At 50.2% G+C, this 25,580-nt stretch overlaps 2 protein-coding genes and 1 long non-coding RNA gene across 15 annotated transcripts; 2 read left to right on the top strand and 1 right to left on the bottom strand.

The window, feature by feature from the left end:
• Nucleotides 1-269: 269 nt before the first annotated feature.
• LOC125982152 (uncharacterized) lies at nt 270-20,799 on the bottom strand. Of its 13 annotated transcripts, none has more exons than XR_011088132.1 (4): nt 20,024-20,799; nt 18,380-18,524; nt 12,922-12,998; nt 270-3,573 (listed from the first exon to the last, which is right to left on the bottom strand). XR_011088132.1 is itself a non-coding variant. In XM_049742430.1 (4 exons), the coding sequence occupies exons 1-4, from the start codon at nt 13,385-13,387 to the stop codon at nt 598-600; spliced, it is 378 nt and encodes a 125-aa protein (XP_049598387.1). In that variant the 5' UTR covers nt 13,388-13,489; the 3' UTR covers nt 270-597. The 13 variants fall into 13 exon arrangements, 8 of the variants coding, with proteins under 8 accessions (XP_049598387.1, XP_068509162.1, XP_068509163.1 ...); XR_011088131.1 differs by having other exon boundaries at nt 270-3,564; XM_049742430.1 differs by lacking the exons at nt 18,380-18,524; nt 20,024-20,799 and adding an exon at nt 13,376-13,489 and having other exon boundaries at nt 270-609; nt 3,297-3,573.
• LOC125982165 (uncharacterized protein C11orf87 homolog) lies at nt 14,220-16,569 on the top strand. The gene has a single exon (XM_049742477.1). It carries the CDS (start codon nt 14,220-14,222, stop codon nt 14,637-14,639), a length of 420 nt encoding a protein of 139 aa, XP_049598434.1. The 3' UTR covers nt 14,640-16,569.
• On the top strand, nt 20,284-24,446 carry LOC137840944 (uncharacterized). The gene is made up of 2 exons (XR_011088136.1): nt 20,284-20,430; nt 20,795-24,446. It is a non-coding gene; the product is annotated as an uncharacterized lncRNA (long non-coding RNA).
• Nucleotides 24,447-25,580: the final 1,134 nt, after the last annotated feature.

Below are 25,580 nucleotides of genomic sequence, written 5' to 3'. Positions count from 1 at the left end.
AAAGTTACGACACCGACGAGACAGAAAACCGGAAAAATAAACGCGACCGCATGACAGAATTCACCACATTTCTATACAGAATATAGAAATATATAAAATTCTCTCTCTCTCTCTCTCTCTTGTTAGGTTACGGATTCTAGTTATTGATCTGACTCCAAATTGCGATCAACACTTAACACATAAATTGCTATGTCCTAATCCACACACTGGCGCACCTAACAATTTTGCGAGTTCGTTCTGTCAAAGAGAAGACCAGTAGATCAATCAGACCAAATTTACCAATTGTTTATTCCTGACAAAGCGCACTAATACAGGCCTGGGTCCCGGGTCCCTCACACTAAAACTCGTGCGTTTTTGTGACCACCAAAAGACGACACATTCTTCCGGGTTGCCCAGTTTTAAAGAAACACAATATGAATATTAAAGCATGCAAAATATTGTGAGATGATTGGTCGATGGCCATCTCCTCCCCGTGTCGGCGTTATCGCTGAGGTCAGGTGGTTGGATTTCCCCGCGAAGCCGGCCAACATAGACGTGCTGTTGTTCTCGTTCCTCAACGACCTTGAGATGTTCTCGTCCGGTACTCCCTGTCTGGGCCTATACACAACACTTCAACGAAAACAAGTTCATGCAGTTTGCCTGCACATTCTTCGCCCCCCACCAATCCACACGTGCACTCTAATACTAGATATTAATATGATTATAAGTTTAACACAACCTTAAAAAATATGTTTGCAAACTCCCAAAAGCACATTTCCCTTTACTCTCTCGCTCTCTCTCTCTCTCTCTCTCTCTCTCTCTCTCTCTCTATATATATATATATATATATATATATATGTATGTATGTATGTATGTATGTACAGTGGAGACTCGGTTTTCGACCACAATCCGTTCCAGAAGGCTGTGTCACGCCTTAGCCCCAGCTGTTCCACTAAGTGTCGGTTGTCTTGGTTTCTGTCTGTGTGCTTGCCCCTCCTCTCCTGTGTGCCCATGATTAGTTTGATTATTCCCACCTGCCTCTTGTTGCCTGTCGTGTATATAAGTCCTGTCTGCTTCTCACTCCCCGTCGGATCATTGTTGTGTGTTCATGTCATGATGTCGTTTTGGTACCTGTTCCTGTCATTGGTAATGTCACCCTGTCTCTTTGTTTCACGTCTTTTTGGTCAGTCACGCTGTTAGGTTTTGTTAAGTCATGTCAGTTGCCGAGTCTGTTAGTTTGCGTTCTTCAATAAACCCTGGTCCAAGCTGCACTTGGTCGTCCTGCTCCATTTCCATCCGATCCTGACAGGCTGTTCGAGAAATGAATGCTTCGAATTCCGAATCATGGTTTCCCATTACAAATAATGGGGGGAAAAAAATCCGTTCCAAGCAAAAAAAACCCACCTTCTTTAAGCATTTTTTCTTTTGCGCATCTTTGCCCGATCGCGCAACTGCAGCGCACCGCCGAACACGCAACCGTAGCGCGTCGCCCACCGCGCAACTGCACCGCGCTGGTCGCATTATTGTGACAGAGCCGTCGCTGAAATTCCGAAAATATTTTTAAAGTCCTGATGTACTTTCCAAAATTTAAGTGGACCTCAGTGCGCAGGGAGCTTAATTTTGTCCGATCGCGCAACCGCAGCGCGCCGGGTATTCACTGTCGCATTGCTTTAGGAGCGTCTTTGTGTTTTAGGATGGCTTTACTGCTCCCACTTGTTTCCTTTGGAGGCATGATTAGAGTTGATGCAATCCTCAGAGTAACGAGAATGTAATAACGGAGTCAGTTGGCATGCAGGTCCTCTCGGCTCATCTCGCGAGGTTCAACAACCGAATTTCGTCTGACATCCGAAGCAAAAAAAATCTCGAATTTTTTGTTCGATCACCGATATATATATATATATATATATATATATATATATATATATATATATATATATCGGGAGGATATATATATATATATATACATATACACACACACACACACACACACACACACACACACACAGTGGAGCCTCGGTTTTCGACCACAATCCGTTCCAGAAGGCTGTTCGAGAAGTGATTCGTTCGAATTCAGAATCATGGTTTCCCATTACAAATAATGGATAAAAAAAATCTAAGCAAAAAACAACAAAAAAAACAACAAAAAAACGCCTTTTTGAACCATTTTTTTCAATTGCGCATTTCGTCCGATCGCGCAACTGCAGCGCACCGCAAAACGCGCAATCGTAGCGCATCACCGACCGCGCAACTGCACCGCGCTGGTCGCATTATTGTGACAGAGCCGTCGCTGAAATTTAGAAAATATTTTTAAAGTCCTGATGTACTCTCTATAATTTAAGAGGAAATCAGTGCGCAGGGAGCTTAATTTTATCCGATCGCGCAACTGCAGCGCGCCGCCGACCGCGCAACTGCACCGCGCTGGTCGCATTATTGTGATAGAGCGGTCGCTAAAATTTAGAAAATATTTCTGAAGTCGTAATGGACTTTCCAGAATTTAAGTGGACCTCAATGCGCAGGGAGCTTAATTTTGTCCGATCGCGCAACCGTAGCGCGCCGGGCTCTCACTGTCGCATTGCTTTAGGAGCGTCTTTGTGTTTTAGGATGGCTTTACTGCTCCCACTTGCTTCCTTTGGAGGCATGATTAGAGTTGATGCAATCCTCAGAGTAACGAGAACGTAATAACGAACGGAGTCGTTGGCATGCGGGTCCTCTCGGCTCATCTCGCGAGGTTCGACAACCGAATTTTGTCCGACATCCGAAGCAAAAAAATCTCGAACTTTTTGTTCGAATATCGATTTGTTCGAGAACCGGGACGTTCGAAAACCGAGGCTCCACTGTGTGTGTGTGTGTGTGTGTGTGTGTGTGTGTGTATGTGTGTGTATGTGTGTGTATGTGTGTGTGTGTGTGAAAGGTGTGTGTGTGTGTGTGTGATTCTTATGAAAGGTGTGTGTATGTGTGTAAGGTGTGTGGTTTTTGTGGCAAAGACGCACACAATTACAGCAACACGCGCCGTCTATACCAGCAACTTTTAGCTTACCGCTGCGCACAAGCTCTGACGATCGCGATAAGCTGAGGTAACTCACGCAAGACTTAAGGCGCGGTGACGTAACTTTCCAATATTTTAACCTCAACATAGGAACCTTTCTAACAGCCGCCTCCGAATGTACGAAGTACATTCACTTCTAAGAAAGGTGACAGTCTCGAATGTCTTATGGCAGCTTAGTCTTAGTAGCAGGGTCGTCCTTTCCAGCAGGGAGAGCTGGCAGAGCGACCAGCCTGGCGACCGGCCTGGTGTAATGATGCTCGCCGATACGTACGTCAGCAGATCGGATGTGTCCATCAGCGCTCGGGTGGACTTTAGCGACATTGCCCACTGGCCATGATGCTCGTGGCAGTTGGGAATCCACCAGCATGACAACTGTTCCTTCGGTTCCTCTGGTGGAGTGCCAGTTCTGACGCATCTGTAGGCTTGGGAGGTAGTTCCGCAGGAAGCTGGACCAGAAGTGGTTCGCTAGAACCTGGGAGTGTCTCCAGTAACGACGGCTTAGCAGGTCAGTCTCTGGGTACACGATCTGGGGTAACGATCTGTTGGGTCTAAATACGATTAGACATTAAATCACTCGCTGGAATGAAGAGGAGAAGACAACCAGAACAGGTTTACTCGCGAGGAGAACGATAGAAAGCAATCTCAGTCAGTTACAACCTCCATCAATTCTGAGTCCTTACTCCACGTGCCCCTCTTTTTAATGTTATGGTTGCCCTTGTTACAGAGGCGTTGCTACACTAAGGGAGGGGAGATTGTGTCTGTAGCAACGCTGATTAGCAAAAGAATGTAGTGTGGTGTGAATTAGCACTTCATTGTTGGCTCGTGACCCCCCGCAGAGGCCGTTTCCAGCCGTCTTCCCTCACAGTTGGCTGACTCGTCCTCGACTGTGATCAAATACCTTGAAGCACGTTGATTGCCGCTTTGCTGTGGAACAAATGCAACTAAACCTTTGCTAACTTTATCTACTTGGTAAATTAACACACAATAATAATAAGTAACTTGTCCTAAACACTTCAACACACATTTAGCAAACGTGAGGTAACTGGTATGCAATTCCTTAAACAAACATTGAGTAAATATGGGATAACTTTATGCAACTACTTCTAACTGTATGTAAACCTTAACAAAGAAAAACAGGTCTGATAAACTACAATCTATGAACCAAACCTACATCTAAATGAAAAGGAATGAAGTTCCTGTGAATCAAACAAAGAACATGTCACCTATGCAAATAAGCCCTGCTCATTGTTAGTGAAGGCCTCTTACGGGAACAAAACCACACAGACAACATAAGGACAGGAAGGATACAAATGGCTGACAGGGATCAAAAGACATCCCTATCACATAAAAGGAAGAACCTAGATAAAAAGGAAAGATAAACTCGTAAAGGCGAGGCCTCCAGGTCTGGCAGGCCAAAGCTTCACTTAAAATTATTCCAACACGGTCTGTCTGGCCGCCCCATCAACAGGATGTTGGGTGTCACAGGGTCGAGGTCGTTGATGCTTGAGGAGACATATCCCAATGGCTTCGAGTTTAGAATCCCTTCAACTTCGAGCAGCACGGTCCTTAATACTTCCTCCGGGACTGGTTGGGCTCCTACAGTGGTGTACAAGGCTGCTTTTACCAAGCGTATTTCCCTTTCCCACACCCCTCCGCAGTGGGGTGCTGCAGGGGGGTTGAAGTGGAAGCTGATCTTCTGCTTAGCTAGCTGCTGCTGTAGCTCTGGGGACAATGCTGCGGAAGCTTCTCGCAGATCGCTTTCTCCTCTTCGGAAGTTGGTTCCTTGGTCGGAGTACAGTTCTGCAGGTGTCCCACGGCGGGCGATGAACCGCCTAAGAAACATCAGGAAGGAATCGCGGTCCTGGTTGTTGAGATGAGTTGCAAGCCGCACCCTCTCTGCCTGGGTGTGTCTCAGCCACACAGAAGGAGGCAGGCTGGTGAGACCACCAGGTGGGGTTAATTAAGAGGGAGAGTGTTGGAGCTCACGGTACCCTGCTATGATTTGGACAAGGCAGCATTTCCAAAGGGCAGGACTGCAGCGGAAAGCTTGGTAAACGAAACAAAAGAAGGAGCCGGTGAGCCTTTGGACATTTTAATATGGGGCTACAGCTCACATCTGGGTGGCTTTGGAAATTAATATGATCACTGAGTGAAGTCCAGTTCAAGTCCTTTTGTCCAAGCGCCTTTCAAGTGGGGAGCTGCAGTTTAACCCCACAAAAGTGTGGGCCACTTGAATATGGTGTTGAGAAGGTCCAAGTATACCCCTCTGGTGGTGAGACACTTGAAGATGATGCCCACCTCTTCTCCGTGCGCCTCCCCACCTTAACCTGGAATGGCCCGAAGCAGTCCATCCCTGTTGAGAAGAAGGTTGGCTTGAAGTGGCGGAGACGAGCTGGTGGCAGATACGCTATGTTGGGGACAACTGGTTTGGCCTTCCAGCGTCGGCATTCTGGACAGGTATGCTGGTAGCGGCGCACTGCTTCTCGGCCACACAGGATCCAGTACGAGCGCCGTATCTCTGCGAACACTCTCTCTGGTCCAGGGTGATGCAAACGGCTATCAAAGTCTTTAATGAGGAGCCGAGTAGAAGGGTGGCTCGGGCCCAGCACTATGGGGTGTACTGCTGTTTGGTTAAGGTCTTCAGCATGGCGACTCGACCTCCGACGCAAATGAGCTCCTCTTGGTCCATCTCAGGGGACAAGGTGAGCAATCTACTATTCGACGGGACAGGCCTACCAGCTGTGAGGAGTCTCAGCTCGTCGGGGAAGCTCTCACACTGGGATCACTGGAAGATAAGGATCTCTGCCTTGCGGTAATCTTCAGCGGTGGGTTTGCCGTTCTGATCTGCCGCCCCGTGCAGCTCCTGGACTGTAGCGTGCAGCAGGTCTTGCCAAGTGTCATGCTGCTTGGTATCTGCTGCATGGGCCATGACTGTGGTGACACTACAGAAGATGGGCTTTCTCAGCTCGGAGGCGTCATCTTCGGGGTCAACGCTGGGTCTGACTGACCAGTCTTCCGGAGGTTAGAGAAGGAATGCGGGCCCTTGGCTCCACCTGTTGGGCTTCAAAAGTTCATACAGTCGCTTACCCATTGTGATGTCGTCTGCAGTGTTTCTCTGAATTTACGTAGCGCCAGGAGTCAGGGCTGGTGAGTTCTTGTATCTCCCCCACTCTCATCCCAACGAAGATCTTGAAGCGACAGGACTCGGACTGCAGCCACGTCACAACTGTTAGGGAGTCAGTCCACAGGACAGTCCGGGCAATCTTCAGTGTGAGCTCCTTCTCGACGAGCTTAGCTAGTTGGGCTCCTGTGACGGCTCCGCACAGTTCCAGTCGGGGAATGGAGAGGCGACGTTTAGGGGCAACTCTTGAGCGGGCAAGGATGAAGGACAGATGGACTTGGCCTCGCCTGTCGGTGGTTCTCAAGTATTCCACTGAGCCGTAGGCTTGCTCTGAAGCATCCGAGAACATGTGCAGTTCATGTATGACGCTCGTCTCGTCTACAGCAGAATGGTATGCTCTAGGTAGGTTGACTTGGGGCAAGAACCTTAGCTCATCCTCCCAGCTGTTCCATGTATGATGGAGGTCCTCGGGGAGGAGCGGATCATCCCATTCTCTGTGTTTCTCCCAATGGCATCGAACGAGGATCTTGACTCGTGTGATGTAGGGGATAAGGAATCCAAAAGGGCCGTACTGGCTGGCTAGGACCCTGTAGATATTCCGCATTGTTGGCATACCGTACTCAATGGGTCAGTGCTTGTAGCTGATGGTGCCTGTTTGACAGTGCCAGCTGAGTCCTAGGGTGGATTCGGTGGAGTTTGCTCCGTTGTGGGTGAGCCAGAGCTCGAGGCTGTCAGATCTGGCGTCCTTGGGTAGGTCTTCAACGACGCTGGACACATTACTTGCCCACTGGCGTAGGTTGAATCCTCCAGCAGATAGGACCTCCCGTAGCCCGTCTACCAGACGGCTCACTTTTTGGGTGGTAGGGACGCTCTGTAGCAGGTTGTCTCCGTAGAAACATCTCTCGATGGAGGCTCTCACATTCTCTTCTGGCTGGCTATGTCAGACTACGTGATGCTGTAGAGCAAATGTAGCGCAGCAGGGACTACAGGTGGTCCCGAATGGGAGGCCCTACCACTCGTAGACCTCTGAAGGACCATCTTTGGTCAGATCACGCCAAACAAACCGAAGTAGGGACCGGTCTGCTGGAAGGAGGCGAACTTGGTGGAGCATACCCTTAATATCCGCGCTGAGGGCAACTGCTTGTTCCTGGAAGCGCAGCAACACTCCCAAAAGTGATGCTCCAAGCGTGGGCCCCGGCAGTAAGGAATCGTTTAGGCTCTGGCCTCTGTACCGATAAGAGCAATTGAAAACGATTCTGTTCTTGCTGCGATGGCTTACCATGTGGTGCGGGATGTACCACACTACTCCTTCTTGTTCGATTTCTTCTTGGCTTAGCTTGGAGACGCACCCTGTATCCACCAACTTCTGGATTTCGGTGCTGTAGGCCTTAGCACGCTCTGGATCCTTCGCCAGTCGCCGTTCGGTGCTTCGCAGGCTCGGAATTACGGCTTCTTTAGGGGCGCGGAGGATAGGCGTGTCTCCCTTACGCAGGAGGGATGTGGCATAGCAAAGGACTCCGGCTACGTTTACGCGGGTGGTCTTCTCTTCGAGGAAGGTCACGGCTGTTAGGGTTGATAGATTAGTTTCATCCTATGCTTATGTTGGAATGTAACCTGTAATAATTAACCAAACTTGTCCTATCTTGACAAAGTAGTAGAACAAAGTGCTAAGATCCTTTGAACTGATTGACCAGCTGCAGAGGAAGCAATCTAAGTTGTTCTGTTTCCCCCGTCGTAAAAGACCCCCTGCTATGCTTTGACTAGCGGCCAGGGGTTCACCCCCATCCTGACCACTCTCACCCCTACCCTGTTTCTCTCAATTAAAATGCTCTTGCAAGAGGCCTGAGTCAGACCTCATTCGATCATCGCTGTATGCACAGCGACGAATGACTCTGTACTTGCAAGTGTTTAAAAGGGCATACTGTCTCCCGTGGGGTTCTTGCAAAATAAGTTAGAGTGAGCACCACTCTAACAATGGCGGCTTGATCTTGTTTTGACCTCGTTACTATCTTCTCGCTCCGGTAGGGAAGAGTGTCGAGTTGCCAAAGTCGTTCCACGTGCTTGAGCAGTTCGGAATCGTTTGTGAGGACGGATGTCACCAGACACTGATGGGGACCCAAATTGTTCTGGACGAATTTTGCTGGACCCTGCAGGGCCCAACCCAGTCTGGTACGGATAGAAGCTGGCCTGCCTGGAGTGCCCAGTCTGATTGGTTCGACGGCGGTAATCAGATGTGGGTGATCAGAACCTATTAGCACCAATGGTCTGATGTTGTGGAAAGTCTTTATTGGTAATCCAATAAGGTGAGGGTACCTCTTCTGGAGTTGGTCTGTCGGGTAGGACTGGTCTGCCAGGCCAAGCCGTGCTGCTGTGAAGGCCTTGGATACTTTGAAGTTGGTCTTTGGGTCAGCAGCCGGGCAGATGCAGAAGGACACGGTAGACCCACGAAGTGTCTGTACGTCCTGCCAGATGGTCCGCAGTGGAAGGTCCTCCCTCACTCCTCGCATGCCAAGCTCTTGCGCAGCTGCTGAGAGCAGCATTGTTCTTTCTGAGCTGTCGTCCAGTACGGCGTAGGTTGTCAGGGTACGGTTGCCATGGTGAAGAATGACCTGGATGACTTTTAGTAGGACTCTGTTGCCTTCTGGTGAGCAGTCGACATACAGTACCTCGGTAGTAGGACTCGCCTGTTGACAGTCGTCACGGTTTGAAGGTCTAGGCCGCTTGTCGTTGACTTTGTGCAGGACCTGTAGATGTTTGCCTTGGCACAGGCCACAGAGCTTCTTCAGGTCACACTGAGCTGCCTGGTGGGGTCTTGCACAGCGCCAGCACCTTTTGTTGGCCTTTATCCGGTTGACAAGTGCTTCCCTGCTCAACTTGGTGACTTCTGTACACTGACTGAGAAAGTGCTCTTCATTCTCACAGAAAGGGCAGTAGGGTCTGGCTCTCCCCCCTTTACTCTTCAGGTCTCTCTGGGATGCTCTGTTGTCCTCTGGGCTCTTGGAGCCATGGAGAACAGTGACAGTCCGCTGTCCTTGGTGGCTCTCGGACTTAGGTGCGTCCCTCTCTCTCAGCCCTCTAGAGGCGGTCGGCCCATCGAAGTCTTGACACCACAATTTGTATTTCAGCCACTGAGACAGGTTAAGCAGGTTGGGCGTAGTGCCTGCCTGTTGGAAGGTGCACCGACGGAACTCTGCTCGCTGCTCTGGCGGTAGTTTGCTGAGGAGTCGCACCACGTGTGACCCACAGTGAAGTTCAACTTCACCATCAGCGCCCAGTGTCTTAAAAAGCCTAACTGGACTGGACATGAAGGGCGAACCCCTCGAAGGCAGCGGTGTCATCACGGCGAACGTCAGGTGAGTCAAGGACGCTGGCGATCTTCTTGAGAGCTATTTGGTGTGGCTGACCAAATTTCTCATTGAGGGCGGACATGGTGTCTGTGTAAGTTCAAGTTCAAGTTCAAGTTTACTTTATTGTCAAAAATCCTATGTAACAGGGTTAGCACAGAAGTTTGAAATTGCGTTTGACCAGTCTCCAATGTGCAGTTTAACTAAAAACATTTAAATAAGACATTGACATAAATCTCTTTCTTTCTCACACACACATACACACAACACACACAACACACACACACACACACACACACACACACAGCTAACTTACTCATACTGAATTTACAATTCTTTCTCTGACATATTCATTCACAACATAAACACAGACAATGCACACTTACACATTGCAGTCATTCAAACACTAACATGCTGATAAAACATGTGCAATACTATACAATAAAGTACTCTCTCTCACATTCACACACACACACGCACACACACACACACGGTGTGTAATAAGAGTATTGACATAATACAGACATAACACACAACCTCCCCCCCCCACACACACACATACATACACAGCAGCAGAAGTACAATCAGTGGTCATAGAAGTAAAGTGAAAAAGTGTAAATCTGTATATAAGGTGCAAGAGTAAAGTGCCAAGTGGCATGGTGACTTTGGAATGTTCAAGTGGTTTTCCTGAGTGTGTTCATGAGTCTGATGGCTTGAGGAAAGAAGCTGTTACTCAGTCTGCTTGTGCGGGACCGCAGGTTGCGGTACCGCTTCCCTGATGGTAGAAGGGAGAACAGTCTGTGTGCAGGATGAGTAGTGTCTTTGATGATGTTCATTGCCCTCTTGGAACAGTGTGAAGTGTACAGTTCCTGAATGGCTGGAAGGGGTGACCTGATGATCTTTTCTGCTGTCCTCACCACCCTCTGCAGCGCCTTTTTGTCTGCAGCTAGGCAGCTGCCATGCCAAACAGAGACGCTGCTGGTCAGGATGCTCTCAATAGCACCTCTGTAGAAGGTGGTGAGTGGGGAGGTCGGCTCTTCTCATCCTTCTCAGGAAGTGGAGGTGTGTCTGCGCCTTCTTGACCAGCGCAGTGATGTTGGTAGTCCATGATGTAGGATGTAAGTAACAGTAAGATGTAGGTGAGTTGAGGTAGGAATCAGCAATCAACTCAGCCTCCTTGAGTTTAAGGTGATCAACCAGAATCTGGTACTTGAAGAGTTCGGTGGCTTCCTTTGGTAGAAGGTTCTCCAGGGCCATCTTCAAACGTGCAAACTCACATGGATCTCGGCGGCTGAAGTGAGGTATAGTTGGGCGCGGCCCCCTGTAGCTCTGCTAGGCTGTGACGGCTGAATCACGGGGGAAAGATGGCTGGGCCCTTCCAGCTTTGTCCTGGCATCCTTGAAGCCCGCTGTGCAACGGCTGGTGGTTGAGCAAACTGTTGAAGGGTACTGGTTGCTGCATAGGAAGCAAGTCTAGGAGGCTGTGCGTAGGCAGGCTGGTGAAAGTTTGAAGGCTGCGGAACTGCGTAAGCAGCGGCGTAGGGTGTAGCCCTGCTAGGCTGAAGCTGGTACTCGTGCTGATACTGGGACTGCGGCAGTGTCGACCTAGGAGCTGGGTAGTTTGGTCTCCGAGGTAGAATCTGCACTGTGGACTGGAAGCGCTGTAGAGGCTTGGTTGGAAGGGCTTCGCTGGTGATATGTCGCCGTTGCTGGATGCTTGACTCTTCATCCGCTGTAACTCGGAGATTAGCTCATCTATTCCGTCCGTCATTGCTGGTGCTGGAGGCGGCGGGTTGTCGTGGTCAATGGTGTCGGGCCATGGTGGGGGTTCGGGCCAATCCTCTTCCTCCACCTCCGCAAGGCGGGCCGAATAGGGCTATTGTTGACTGATGATTTGTGGCATAGCCTGTTGAAGGCTAAGTACTGTTGGTTAGCCTTCACATCTCGGCTTGAACTTCCCTGAATGCGGCGACATCGGCGTGGATGAAGCGCTGCGACTGCTATAACATGCTACTCTCCTTTCTTATATCTCTTATTTCTGCTCTTAAGACGCGGGCGTGAGGTGCTAGATGAGGTGAGGGTGGTTCTCAGACTTCCTCCCTGGCCCTCTCTCTGAATACTGCCGGTGGGCTAGCTGGGTTTCCGGACTGTAGCTCTGCCGTTCTGGGTGGTACAGGTCCACCTCTTGGAGGTCAGCATCCCGCCTGTGGTGGTCAGTATAGGGAAAGTGGGTGAAGCGAGGGGGGGTCATCTTGGCCGCTCCCTCTTGGTGAGAAGGCCACTCCTCTTTGTGCCCATGCCTATCTGGCTGCCTGTGCCCTACGTAGCTAACTCGGTAGTCATTGAAATGAGCTGGGGGGGTGTCTGACATCTGGGTCTCGTCACACGGTCTTCCCACTCCATATCGTCCAAGGGTAAAGAGAGCATCCGGCTCGAAGGACCACAATGTTGCGGAGCCTGAGGACTGTATAGGGGGTTGGCTCAGAATGTTATGCTCTTTTTGCCCCCGGGTGTCGGTCAGAACACAGGAGGGAGACGTGGTTCAGTTTTGGTTGTTTTACTGAATTATTGGCAAGTAACAGGCACTGTGGCTCATATGGGCATACAGGTCAACGAGCAAAAGGTATAGGCACACGTTTAGTCTAAGGATGTGAGAGCAGGTGTGTGTAATGTACATGGGTGAGTGTTTGGGTGTGTGAATGTGATTGTGTGTGTGTGTGTGTGTGTGTGTGTGTGTGTGTGTGTGCGTGTGTGCGTGCGTGTGTGCGTGTGTGTGTGAGTGTGTGTGCATAAGAACCAGTGTGGTAAACAGGCTTTTCTGTAATGAATTTGAAATTCTGCTGACAGAGACTCACTAAGAAAGAAGCCATGTGTGTGTGCGTGCGTGGAGGGATGATCAAGATGTAGCCTGCAGCTTCACAGCACCTCGTTTGCATGCTATGATATCAAGCACACTTACACACACGTCGATACGGGAGCCGCCTGCAGATTGTCAATGGTGCAAGCACGAATGATGCAGTCAGGATGGCGGAGGAGACCCGACGACTTGTCTGCGTCCACTTGCCATGTCTATTTTATATCACTGACATTTCCTTTGAAAACTGTTGCTCACACGCTCTGCGAATATTGACCGATATTCACACCAGTTTGCTGGCCGCCTGGCCCTAAAGTGGGCCTGAATGGTAGCATGAATGTTTCAGTACACACTTTTAAGCTACAGCGAGTTCATCATCCCGGGACCTTTACGCACTCCCGAGGCCCATCCATCTTTCATTGAGGCCCGGCGGCATCGGCCGCGGCAAAGACCGGGAAATGACTGTGAGAATCTCGCGCTTTGTTTTTCTGCTCGTTGGAATATCAACAAGGAGGTTGGCCTTCGAGTGTATTATCATGAAATAATGGCAGCGTGAATCAATGGAGAAGAACGTGTACCTTGAGGTGAAGCAGGTGTGCGAAAGCTGAGGCGTGGTGCTCAGGTGAGGCTTGCCAGAGCGTTGGATCTGGACCATCTGAAAACACATGAGAGCAATTGTTAGAACGAGACCAAAAACACAACGGGCACTCAAAATTTACAGGCCGAGCCTAACGGCGTGTCATTTTTTTAAATAAAAAAAAGTTAGGAATAAAGGGAGGGAGGGAGGAAGGAAGGAAGGAAGGAAGGAGGAGAAGGAAGGAAGGAAGGAAGGAAGGAAGGAAGGAAGGAAGGAAGGAAGGAAGGAAGGAAGGAAGGAAGGAAGGAAGGAAGGAAGGAAGGAAGGAAGGAAGGAAGGAAGGAAGGAAGCTCCGATTCCAATTCAATCCAATGCCTTTCTTGTCACAATCAAATAGGGAGGTCAGGACCCACATTCAAGAAAATGTCTAAAGAAGCAATTTTTCCTAAATTTACCATGGACTTCATCAAAAGTCAAACAGCCGACAAAGCCGACTAATGAATGCATGTTAGCATTGACAATAGGTCAGCTTCCCTGAGACGCATCGCTCACTCCTAAAAGTGACAGGTTACATATTCATTCTTCTATGTCATCAGATTTCCTCCCGGGTGCAACCAATTGTTATCCACCAGCCACACCCTTAGGGAAAGCCCACTGGCTAGCACACTGATGGGCTAATTTATCCTTTGGCTCCAAGCTTGATGCTTTTTATAGTGCTTTTTATGCACCATCATTTTTGGATGTGTGCGCCCAAGCAGAATTAGTCATTGAAAGAGGCGAAAGGAATGCAGATTGCAACTGCAGCTCCTCATTCGGATGCTGAGCGGAGCAGCAGGGGACGGAGGGAGGGGAGGGAGGGAGGTGTTCTATTCTTTTTGCCTTGCCCTCATCTCGCTACAGCTCGGATCATTGTCGGAGAGCGCTCCAGCGCGCGGACTCCCGACGCCGGGCAACATCGAGCAGATTGCGGCCATTTACAGGCGAGACCTTCCGGTTTATCATCATCAGCAGCAGCGGCATAATCCTGCACCTCCCCCACCCCCTCGTCTTCATCCTCCTGAAATGCGTCACTGTGCTCACACATGCACAACAGCGCCGAGCGGTCCCCGCACTGACTTTGACGCCAGGTAAGGCTTTTGTGGACGCAACGATTACTAAAAGAAATGGCAGCGGGTCGTGTCGATTATAAAACGCTTGGCTGTTGTTTTCTCCCCGCAGGTGAGCGCATGCGCGGCCCTGCTTCCCCGCCCTGAGCGCCCCACTTCCAGCACACGCAGCACCGAGGTTCCCGCGTGGCGGATGGCGCTCCCGAGCTGCGTCTCTTCGCCGGCTCTCAGGCGCACGGGCCCGAGCGTCAACGGTACATGCACGGAGCAGATGAGCACCGCGGAGCAGCTAAGCACGGCGGAGCATCCGAGCGGTGCCGCCGCCTTCCCGCCGCTCTCGTCCATGCTGGCCCTGCTGGTGCTGGCGGCCGCGCTGGCGGGCGTCATGCTCGTCTCCGTGGCCACCTTCCACTTCCACAAGAGGCGGCTGAGGAAGCGGAAGATCCAGAGGGCGCAGGAGGAGTATGAGCGCGACAGTCGCAGGGCAGCCGCCGCGACAGCCGCCGCGCGGCCGTGTGTCATTGCGCGCCCGGCACGGTGCGCCGCGCACCGGGAGGACGAGGAGGCGGTAGAGGAACAGCAGGAGCACGGCGGAGCACCCGCCGACTGCTAAACTCAGGGAACCCGACCGTGGACCAAACGGGAAAAAGCAATAAGGCACAAGGAACCCTCATCCATCCTCGCCACCGCTTGCCGTTGACTCTCATACGGAATCCTAAGCAAAGCAGACCTGGAGGACACACACATATACATACACATACACACACGCACACACACACACACGCACACACACACACACACACACACACACACACACACACACACACACACACACACACACACACACACACACACACACACTTGAGCAGTGATTCCCAGTCTTGATGGAGCCAAGAAACATTCAGTTGGATCCCTGGTGCGACCATGCACGCTTGCATCTCCTGTTCTTTGAGGCTGTGGATGCCCGGTGTGAGAGCATAGCACTCGTTTGGATTTGGCTGCCGCAGAAGCAAAAAACTCACACTCGCGCCCAAAAGTGCATGTGAGAGCATTTCATTGTTTTGCCCATCCTATTTAGACAAGGAATCATTTCCTGCGTGAGTGGTCGTTGAGAATCACTGCGCTGGAGCAGCCGTGTCCACTCGGAGCTGCTTAGTAGCTTGCTTTTCAGGGCCGCAGTGTGGAGTTGCTCATTAAACGTCTGCGAAAGCGCTGCTAAGAATTGCTTTTAAAAAAAAAAAAGTCATTGACAGCACCCATTTTTAAACAAATGCCTATAACAAGCCAGATCCAAATGAGGATAAAACACATACAAATCAAATTACAGAATTGATCACTTTGCAAAATGCTAAAATGTGCGCTCACACGCAGCAAAGACTTTCTGAAACAATTAGCTCTTCCTGTCGGGTGTGCAAAGCTCGTCCCTCATTCAACAAGTGTCATTGCTTGCTTGACCCCAATTACGGCATTTTAAGGCATTTTGTTCTCAGGCCAAAACATTGCTTTGATCCCATTTTGTGCTGTCCAATTGAGTGGAGGCCAAGGTAATTGCTTTGCTGCCATCTTGTTGTCAATGAACTACTATATTGAGGTGGAGGAGTTTCATTCAGACAAAAGCAATGCTTTGTCGCCATCTCGGGGGCATCTATCGGCAACTATAAAAGCTTTTTCGGAGGAGTGTCAATGACTTGTGGAGTATCGCGGGGACTCAAAATATTTGAGCCGTCTATTTTTGTACATAGAAAGGGCCGAAACAAGGACGTTAGCAAGCAGGAGAAAAAGAAAAGGAACAAAAACCTGCAAAAGGGAGAGGACCAGTTGAGACGTGCTGATCTCAACACGGAATTGGCCTTAGCGTTAAAAGGGAGAAGCATCTCTTCAGATTGGTGCCCGCGAGCCCTCTGTGAAATCGCACCTCGGCCCGTCCCCCCCTCGGAAACACCTGTTCTGGAGTGCTCCACCTCTCCCGGGACCTCCTCCTCCCGCTCACCTGTCAAGGTTCTCCAAACTCAATTGGAACCCGTCTCCAGGATGTGAATTGTTCACACGCGCCTACGGCTTAGCTAGCTCAACTTTCTCGGCTTGTCCCCTAGCGGTACCTATGTAGTTAGCCTCTTGATAGATGTTGTGGTGCTGTGGGGCAGTGCAAAATCTGCCCATATTAAACTGCCGGTGGCTTCTTGGTCCGGCCGCCGTATTTCTCCCTGGGTTCAACTCGAGAGACTCGGAATGCTCCAATGTCCGTTTAGATGATTTAAATCTATTTACGCAAGATTTTTGGGCTGTAGTTATGCGCATAAGACCCTCATGTTTTCCTTCTCCCGTGCTAACGTATTAGTGCGACATTAAGTGGAGCTGTTGTGATCCTCCCTTGAGCAGCACTTGTTTCTCCACGGTAACTTCTTCCAGAGGGCCCACAGACGGAGAGTCGTGGATTCCATCGATATGACATTGTGACAATTGTTTTCTGTAATCTCCCTTTTACGAGAAATACGCTGTATGTAGTATTTGGACTTTCTAAATAAAGGTTGGGCGAAACTGGAGTGGCTTCAATTGTCGACGTTCTTTGTGCTCGGATGAAATGAGGGTTACGCAAAAAGACGGCGACGGGCAGTTTGCTTTTTTATCTCCGGTGGGGTGAACAAACCAAGGCTAGAGTCACCTTTTCTGAAACGCACTGTCGACATGACTGTCTAAATATTTTCTCCACCAATGCACGAAGAGTTCGCTGCCGTGAGTACGGCAGAAATTAAGGCGCGACTTGACTCAGTCAATTTGGAAAGAAATGAGCAGGGAGATTGATGACAAAACACGTGCCCTTTGCGTGTCGCTGATGCTTTAAAGACAGTAAAAATTGATTGCTCTGGTGGAAAAAGAACAAATATTGTCGTCTGTTCATTTACAAGCGCAATTTATGAGTGCGCAACTCCTCGGTACATTTCACACCAAGTAGGGCTGAGAGGGATGAAGCGGAAAGTCAGTGGTAAAATCGATGCTCAAGTGACCGCGAGCAGATTGGGGATGGCGAATGCGGAGGGCAAGCTGGCCAGGAAACGACAGGAGAGATGGTAGGGTGGGAAGAGCTAGGTCTCATGAGGAGGGAAAAGTGGCTGAGGATAGATGAAGGTCAGGAAGAGGCGGCGCCCGTTGATGGCTGGCAATAAGTGGAGGCTCGCCAGAGATGGAAAGAAACAACCCAAAACAAGATGGCGGCAGTCCAAAGTCAAATTATCCTTGGGAGCAGGCCGGCAACCATGCGGCATATATGAAGTGGGTGGGCAGGAGGGGGCCACTCGAGAGCGACGAACGTGGCGGTTAAGTAGAAGGGACAGGCCACTCAGATGACGATCCATGCTTAGCTCAGAGGCGCTGCTCAGGGTGAAAACCTGCGGAGGTTTTCACATGGAGTAGCTTCCATTTCACATGTAGCCTCATTCCATCATTTGGAAGGCATCCCGGGAGGCGTGAGGTAGATTTGGCGATGGGACCCCATTGGCCGGGCAGTGGGTTGACGCCTCAGAGGCTTTCGCTTTATTTGGAATTTAGGCCAAAGTCGCATGGCATGGGATTTTGTTCACAGCCAAACGAACTGCACTGACCGCTTCTTTTCTTCTTCTCGCTTTACTTCGAGACGGAGGCCTGGCAAAATCACCCCTTGAGATTGACCACGGTACATCATGTTTGTTTCTTCATGAATTTGGTCAAATAAACGATTTGATGTGCTTCATTGAGACAAATGATTTAATTTTTAAAACACCGTATTTGACACCGTAAGGCACAGGTGTCAAACTCAAGGCCCGGGGGCCAGATACGGCCCGCCACATCATTTTATGTGGCCCGCGAAGACAAATTGTGCATCAAATTCGTGTGTCATTACTAGAATTGCAAATTGTCTTCACTTTTAATCTTTTTTTTTTTTTTTTTTTATATTTCACCAGTATTTACTCGTCTGATTTGAAAACGAGTTATTTGTCAGTTTGTTTTGTAGCTTTTACTGTATATAATATGAGGTGCTCATATATTTATTTGGGCTGAGTCATAATGGCCCTCCAAAAGAAGCTATGACTACAATGCGGCCCGCGAAAAAAAAAGAGTTTGACACCCCTGCCGTAAGGGGTCAAGTCAAACGATACCAAGGACCGTGGTAGCGGAGGCATATTGCAACATATTGTGAGAGTGAGCGGAACAGTATGTGGTAAGGAAAGGCTAAGCTCAGAGACAAACTGGACAATAAACACTTGTCGGATGTCCTTTATGAGGCAAAGGCATGAATTTAGATGCGGCCGTCCATCTCTTATTGCTGTTTCACTTTGCCGTCATTGTTCCATGGGGCCGCATTAGCAGATTGCTTACCGAATGTTGCTTGGGGGACACACGGAGGACACCGTCGCGTCGGGCCGCGTCCTCCTCCGTTTATCCTACGGCTACCATCAAATGATTTGTCACCGCGGCGTCCGACTCGTGCCAACGGGCCCTTGCTCAGCCCGGCTGCCGGCATCTGAAGGAAACAAACACGTGAAGGGAATTACAAGTGGGCCTTGTTAAAAGCCTCAATCGGTGGATGAGCCAAGCAATTTAGTAGGGCTGGGCATCGATTCAGATTTCCAAAAGTTTTTCTATATCTGATTCACGATGGCATTATCCCATTTGATTCACTTTGAGTTTTTGATGTAGTAGCCATTTCTTTTTCACATGGAAGACATTCTCTAAAGAACCAATGTTGCAGATAGTAGAAACATCTTGCTCCAACTTGGTGCATTAGGAAAAAAATATTATATAATGAATGAATAATTACAGTCTAAATGTAACCCAATGCAATTAGGGTAATCGTGTATTATACCAGGTCAGTGGCCTAGTTGTAGAGTGTCCGCCCTGAGACTGGAAGGTTGTGGGTTCAAACCCCGGTCGGGTCATACCAAAGAGTATAAAAATGGGACCGTTTGCCTCCCTGCTTGGCACTCAGCATTAAGGGTTGGAATTGGGGGGTTAGATCACCAAATGATTCCCGAGCGCGGCACCGCTGCTGCTCACTGCTCCCCTGCTGCTCACTGCTCCCCTCTCCCCCAGGGGATGGATCAAAATCACATGGGGATATGCAGAGGACAAATTTCACCACACCCAGATGTGTGTGTGACGATGATCATTGGGACTTTAACTTTAAAATGGCCTGGTCAAAACAATCATCCATATCCATTCCAATCACAGGAATGGATGTGGAGGTCAAATGACAAAAGCACACTGTCAACTCATGACAACAAAGGACCTGGTGCAACCTTTTGTGGGTACGTACTCAAAAGCCAAAGGGCACCTAGATACTTGAAATCAGGGGTCACCAACCAAGGGTTCCTACCCAGCCTGTTTTAGGTGCAGCCCTACTACAACACATCTGATTCAAATGATCAGCTCATCAGCGAACTCTATAAAAGCCTGATAATGATCCTGATTATTTGAATCATTTGCAAAACTGTTTGGCAACACCCATTACCTTGTTTGGTTTGTCCCGCCCCAACGAATGTGATGTAATAGGGATATATTACACTTTTCTACACCCCTGGAGACGCCAAACACACAAGAAAACGATTTTAAAAGCAAAAAAAGTCAATTTTCCATGATGTGTCCTTTAACTAATACCACTTTATCTTCCCAATTAGTAGAAAACAACGGACACAAATTAATCTCGTACTGATTGTGCAAGCGTAGCAGTTAGGCACTCGCACTTATCGTGAGCATCGGGAGTCGCTGATGGTGTAGGGAAGTGGTTCCCCACCAGTTTCATATGCGCATTCACCGAATACCTCTTTGGTGAAAAATAAAATAATATTTTTCAAACTCAAGACATCAATGTTTTTACTGGTGCACAAAATGAGCTGTGTATGAACAAACTCAAGACATCAATGTTTTTTACTGGTGCACAAAATGAGCCGTGCATGAACATCCCCTTGTTCATAGAACAAAACCAACACGATGCATGAACTCACAACAAATTACATACTGTACCTGCAAATCAGCATGACTTCTGCTGTTGCCTTTGCGAGACCAGATCAGACATGCGTCTGTCATGGATGTATATTTGTTTAGTAGTGTTGTACAGTTGGAGTTGCACCGTTGTTGAATGTGACGTAGCGAGAAGGTCACGGGACCCGGAAAGCAAGAGACGCGCTGAGAGCGAGAAAGAGACACGTTCATAGAGAGAGTTTGAGGCTGGAATAAAGTACCCCGTGTTAAACACAAAGCGTCTTCCCTCCTTTCCTGGAATGGTGTCAGAAGTGGTCCGGATAGAGAAGAGACCCGCACAGTGATCATGCCGAACCTCAAACCGCCGGAGAGTTTCTGCTCCGATAAACCCGGAGAGTGGCCATGCTGGAGACAAAAGTTCCTGCGTTATCGGACGGCGACCAAGCTAGGTGAGGAAGCTGGCGATGTCCACGTGTCTACTCTGATATATTCCATGGGGTATGAGGCGGAGAACGTTATGAAACTCGAGGAAGTGAAAGCGACTTTGATGCCGTGCTGAAAATGCTTGACGACTATTTTGTACCGCAAAAGAACGTCATCCATGTGAGGGCGCAATTTCACCAACGCATACAGAAACCCGATGAGAAGGCAGAGATATATATTAGATCCTTATACGAACTCGCAGAGACCTGTGAATTCGGAGGAAACAAGAATGAAAATATCAGAGACAGACTTGTAGTGGGTATTAAAGACAAAGAGCTGTCAAAGAAACTACAATTGATAAAAGACCTCACTCTGGACGTTGCTATACAGATGATCAGGCAGGCGGAAGAAGTGGATCAACAAATCTGCCAGCAGGGAGCAGCGTTGTACAAGGTACAAGAAGTCAATCGTTCAGAACGACAGTTTGAAGGAAAAAAACATGGACGTTAACCCCAGGCAGAGTTCCAAAGGAAAGAGGAAATAAGCAAGAAAGAGGAGCATTTAGTCATGGCGAAACGAACTGCTGTAGATGTGGAAAAACAACACAGAGACAAGGCAAGTTGTCCGGCCAATGGCTCTGAATGCAGAAAATGTAATAAAAAAGGACATTGGGAAAGAATGTGCCATTCAAGAGATGTAAATGAAGTAGCAGAAGACACAAGAGAACATGCTTCATTTTATCTGGGCGCAGTCTTTCTTCACCACTTTCCATCACAAGGGGAATCACCATGGAACAAAGGTATATGTAGTAGGAGGTTGGTTCTACAGTGAATAACCTCCTAGGAAGATGCCATCGCACTAGGCTTAGTGATGAGGGTTGAGGAAGTGAGTGGGGCGTTTGGAGACAATGGTACCATGAAGACAATGCCAGTAGAAATACGCCTAAAAGAGGGAGCAGAACCACATGCTGTGACAACTGCACAACGAGTCCCATTTCCCATTATTCCAAAAGTTAGAGGAATTTCAGAGAAATGGGAGTGATCGAAACAGTCACTGAACCTACCGACTAGTGTAACCCAATGGTGCCAGTGATTAATTCAACAGGGAAGGTGCGTATATGTGTAGACATGAAGAAGGTCAACGAGCAAGTGAGAAGAGAGAGATACATTCTACCTACCATTGAGGAGGTGGTGGCAAAACTGTCAGGGGCAAAGATCTTCTCCTTCCTAGATGCTTCCAGTGGGTTTTGGCAGATCCCACTGCACCACGAGAGTAGTCTGCTAACCACCTTCATCACACCGTTTGGCAGATATTGCTTCAAACGTTTGTCATTCGGCATCAGTATTGCGCCGGAAATCTTCCAACTGAAAATGCATGAAGTGCTGGCTGACGTAGATGGCGTAGAAGTGTATATGGATGACATCATCGTCTATGCAGCATCTCTTCAGAAGCATGAAAAACGTTCTGGAGAGGACGTAATGGGTGGGACTGAAATTAAACAGGGACAAGTGTCAGTTCAGACGATAACAACTGCACTTCTTGGGGCATGTGGTGAACGAGAGAGGAGTTCAGCCGGACCCAGAAAAGTTTAGGACTATAGCAGACCTTGCAGCCCCAACAGACATGAACGGACCTTGGTATGATTAATTATGTGGGGAAATACATACCTCATTTGGCGACCATTGGGGCGCCTCTCTACGACATGCTGAAGACGAGCAGGGTGTGGACCTGGGACAAAGCCCAGGAGAAAGCTTTCCAGAGCTTAAAAGAGGCACTGGTCAGAGCATCAGTGACATAAACAAGCCAACAGCTGTATTAGTGGATGCCAGCAGCTACAGTCTTGGTGGGGTGCTCCTCCAGCAACATGAGGATTGTTGGAAGCCAGTCACTTACTGCTCAAGAAGACTCACCAGTGCAGAGACGCGCCTACGCTCAAATAGAGAAGGAGTGCCTGGTAGGGGTTTGGGTGTGCGAGCGATTCAGTAAATACCTGAGTGGAATGGATAGTCCCCTCCGTGAGTCGTCACCTTATCGTGGTGGAGGGATTTGCGTGCCCCTATGATCCTAGGAGCCATGTTGTCTGGGGCTTCATGCCCCTGGTAGGGTCACCCATGGCAAACGGGTCCTAGGTGAGGGGCCAGACAAAGCACGGCTCACAATTCCCTTATGATGAATAAAATAAATGGATTGCGTTTTCCCTCGCCTGGACGCGGGTCACCGGGGCCCCCCTCTGGAGCCAGGCCTGGAGGCGGGGCTCGAAGGCGAGCGTCTGGTGGCTGGGCCTTCACCCATGGGGCCCGGCCGGGCACAGCCCAAAAAGGAAACGTGGGTCCCCCTTCCCATGGGCTCACCACCTGTGGGAGGGGCCAAAGGGGTCGGGTGCAGTGTAAGCTGGGCGGTGGCCAAAGGCAAGGACCTTGGCGGTCTGATCCCCGGCTGCAGAAGCTGGCTCTTGGGACATGGAATGTCACCTCTTTGGCTGGAATGGAGCCTGAGCTGGTGTGCGAGGCAGAAAAGTTGCCTCCACGCACAGTTTGGGTTCTGGTACAAGCCCTCTCGAGAGGGGCTGAACTCTCTTCCACTCTGGAGTTGCCCACGGTGAGAGGCGTCGAGCTGGTGTGTGTATACTTATTGCCCCCCGGCTGGGCGCCTGCACATTGGGGTTCACCCCGGTGAACGAGAGGGTAGCCTCCCTCCGCCTTCGGGTGGGGGGATGCGTCTTGACTGTTTGTGTCTATGCACTAAACGGCAGCTCAGAGTCCCTGGAGGCTGGAGAGCGCTCCTTCTGGGGACTCCATCGTTCTACTGGGTGACTTCAATGCTCACGTGAGCAATGACAGTGAGACCTAGAAGGGCGTCATGATTGGGAGGAACGGCCCCCCCGATCTGAACCCGAGCGGTGTTCTGTTATTGGACTTGTGTGCTCGACACGGATTTTCTATAATGAACACCATGTTCAAACATAAGGGTGTCCATGTGTGCACTTGGCACCAGGACACCCTAGGCCGCAGTTCGATGATCGACTTTGTAGTTGTGTCATCGGATTTGCGGCCGCATGTTTTGGACACTCGGGCGAAGAGAGGGGCGGAGCTGTCAACTGATCACCACCTGGTGGTGGGTTGGCTCCGATGGTGGGGGAAGATACCGGTCCGACCTGGCAGACCCAAACGCTCTGTGAGGGTCTGCTGGGAACGTCTGGCAGAATCCCCCGTCAGGAAGAGCTTCAACTCCCACCTACGGCAGAGCTTTTCCCACGTCCCAGGGGAGGCGGGGCACATTGAGTCCGAGTGGACCATGTTCCGCGCCTCCATTGTTGAGGCGGCCGACCAGAGCTGTAGCCGTAAGGTCGTTGGTGCCTGTCGTGGCGGCAATCCCCTAATCCGCTGGTGGACACCGGCGGTAAGGGATGCCGTCAAGCTGAAGAAGAGTCCTATCGGGCCGTTTTGGCCTGCGGGACTCCGGAGGCAGCTGACAGGTACCGGATGACCTAGCGGAACGCGGCTTCGGCGGTTGCTGAGGCAAAGACCCGGGCGTGGGAGGAGTTTGGCGAGGCTATGGAGAATGACTTCCGGACGATTTCGAGGGAATTCTGGACCACCATCCAGCGTCTCAGGAGGGGGAAGCAGTGCAACGTCAACTCTGTTTACAGTGGGGATGGCGTGCTGCTGACCTCGACTCGGGACGTCGTGAGTCGGTGGCGAGAATATTTCGAAGACCTCCTCAATTCCACCTACACGCCTTCCATTGAGGAAGCAGGGCCTGGGGACTCTGAGGCGGACTCTCCAATCTCTGGGGTCAAAGTCACTGAGGTAGTTAAAAAAGTCCTCGGTGGCAAGGCCCCGGGGGTGGATGAGATCGGCCCGGAGTTCTTAAGGGCTCTGGATGTTGTGGGGCTGTCATGGCTGACACGCCTCTACAACATTGCATGAACATCGGGGACAGTACCTCTGGATTGGCAGACTGGGGTGGTGGTTTCCCTCTTTAAGAAGGGGGACCGGAGGGTGTGTTCCAATTACAGAGGAATCACACTCCTCAGCCTCCCTGGTAAGGTCTATTCAGGGGTGCTGGAGAGGAGGGTCCGCCGGGAGGTCGAACCTTGGATTCAGGAGGAGCAGTGTGGCTTTCGTCCTGCGCGTGGAACAGTGGACCTGCTCTACACCCTCAGCAGGATCCTCGAGGGTGCATGAGAATTCACCCAACCAGTCCACATGTGTTTTGTGGACTTGGAGAAGGCGTTCGACCGTGTCCCTCGGGAGGTTTTGTGGAGGGTGCTTCGGGAGTACGGGGTGCCGAGCCAACTGATAAGGGCGGTTCGGTCCCTGTATCACCGATGCCAGAGTTTGGTCCGCATTTCCGGCAGTAAGTCGGATTCGTTCCCAGTGAGGGTTGGACTCCGAGGGCTGCCCTTTGTCACCGATTCTGTTCATAATTTTAATGGACAGAATTTCTAGGCGCAGCCGAGGCGTTGAGGGGGTCCGGTTTGGGGACCTCAGCATTGCGTCTCTGCTTTTTGCAGACGACGTGGTGCTGTTGGCTTCTTCAGGCCGTGATCTCCAGCTCTCACTGGAGAGGTTCGCAGTAGAGTGTGAAGCGGTCGGGATGAGTGTCAGCACCTCCAAATCAGAGTCCATGGTCCTCGATCGGAAAAGGGTGGAATGCCCTCTCCGGATCGAGGATGAGATCCTGCCCCAAGTGTAGGAGTTTAAGTATCTTGGGGTCTTGTTCACGAGTGAGGGGAGGATGGAGCGTGAGATTGACAGGCGGATCGGTGCAGCGTCGGCAGTAATGCGGACTCTGTACCGGTCCGTTGTGGTAAAGAGAGAGCTGAGCCAAAAGGCAAAGCTCTCGATTTACCGGTCGATTTACGCTCCTACCCTCACCTATGGTCACGAGCTATGGGTCGTGACCGAAAGAAAGGAGATCCCGGATGCAAGCGGCCGAAATGAGTTTTCTCCGCAGGATCTCCGGGCTCTCCCTTACAGATAGGGTGAGAAGCTCGGTCATCCGGGAGAGACTCGGAGTAGAGTCGCTACTCCTCCACGTTGAGAGGAGCCAGATGAGGTGGCTCGGGCATCTCATCAAGATGCCTCCTGGACGCCTCCCTGGGGAGGTGTTTCGAGCATCTCCCACCGGTAGGAGACCCCGGGGACGACCCAGGTCGCGCTGGAGAGACTAT

This window comes from Syngnathus scovelli, chromosome 15 (genome assembly GCF_024217435.2).
Source record: "Syngnathus scovelli strain Florida chromosome 15, RoL_Ssco_1.2, whole genome shotgun sequence".
Lineage (NCBI taxonomy): Eukaryota > Metazoa > Chordata > Actinopteri > Syngnathiformes > Syngnathidae > Syngnathus > Syngnathus scovelli.
This window is presented reverse-complemented; position numbering and strand designations above follow the sequence as displayed.

Bases quoted from the DNA above. Each gene is read 5' to 3' on its own strand.
- LOC125982152 (XM_049742427.1), bottom strand. From the start codon at position 9,484: ATGACACCGCTGCCTTCGAGGGGTTCGCCCTTCATGTCCAGTCCAGTT.
- LOC125982165 (XM_049742477.1), top strand. From the start codon at position 14,220: ATGGCGCTCCCGAGCTGCGTCTCTTCGCCGGCTCTCAGGCGCACGGGC.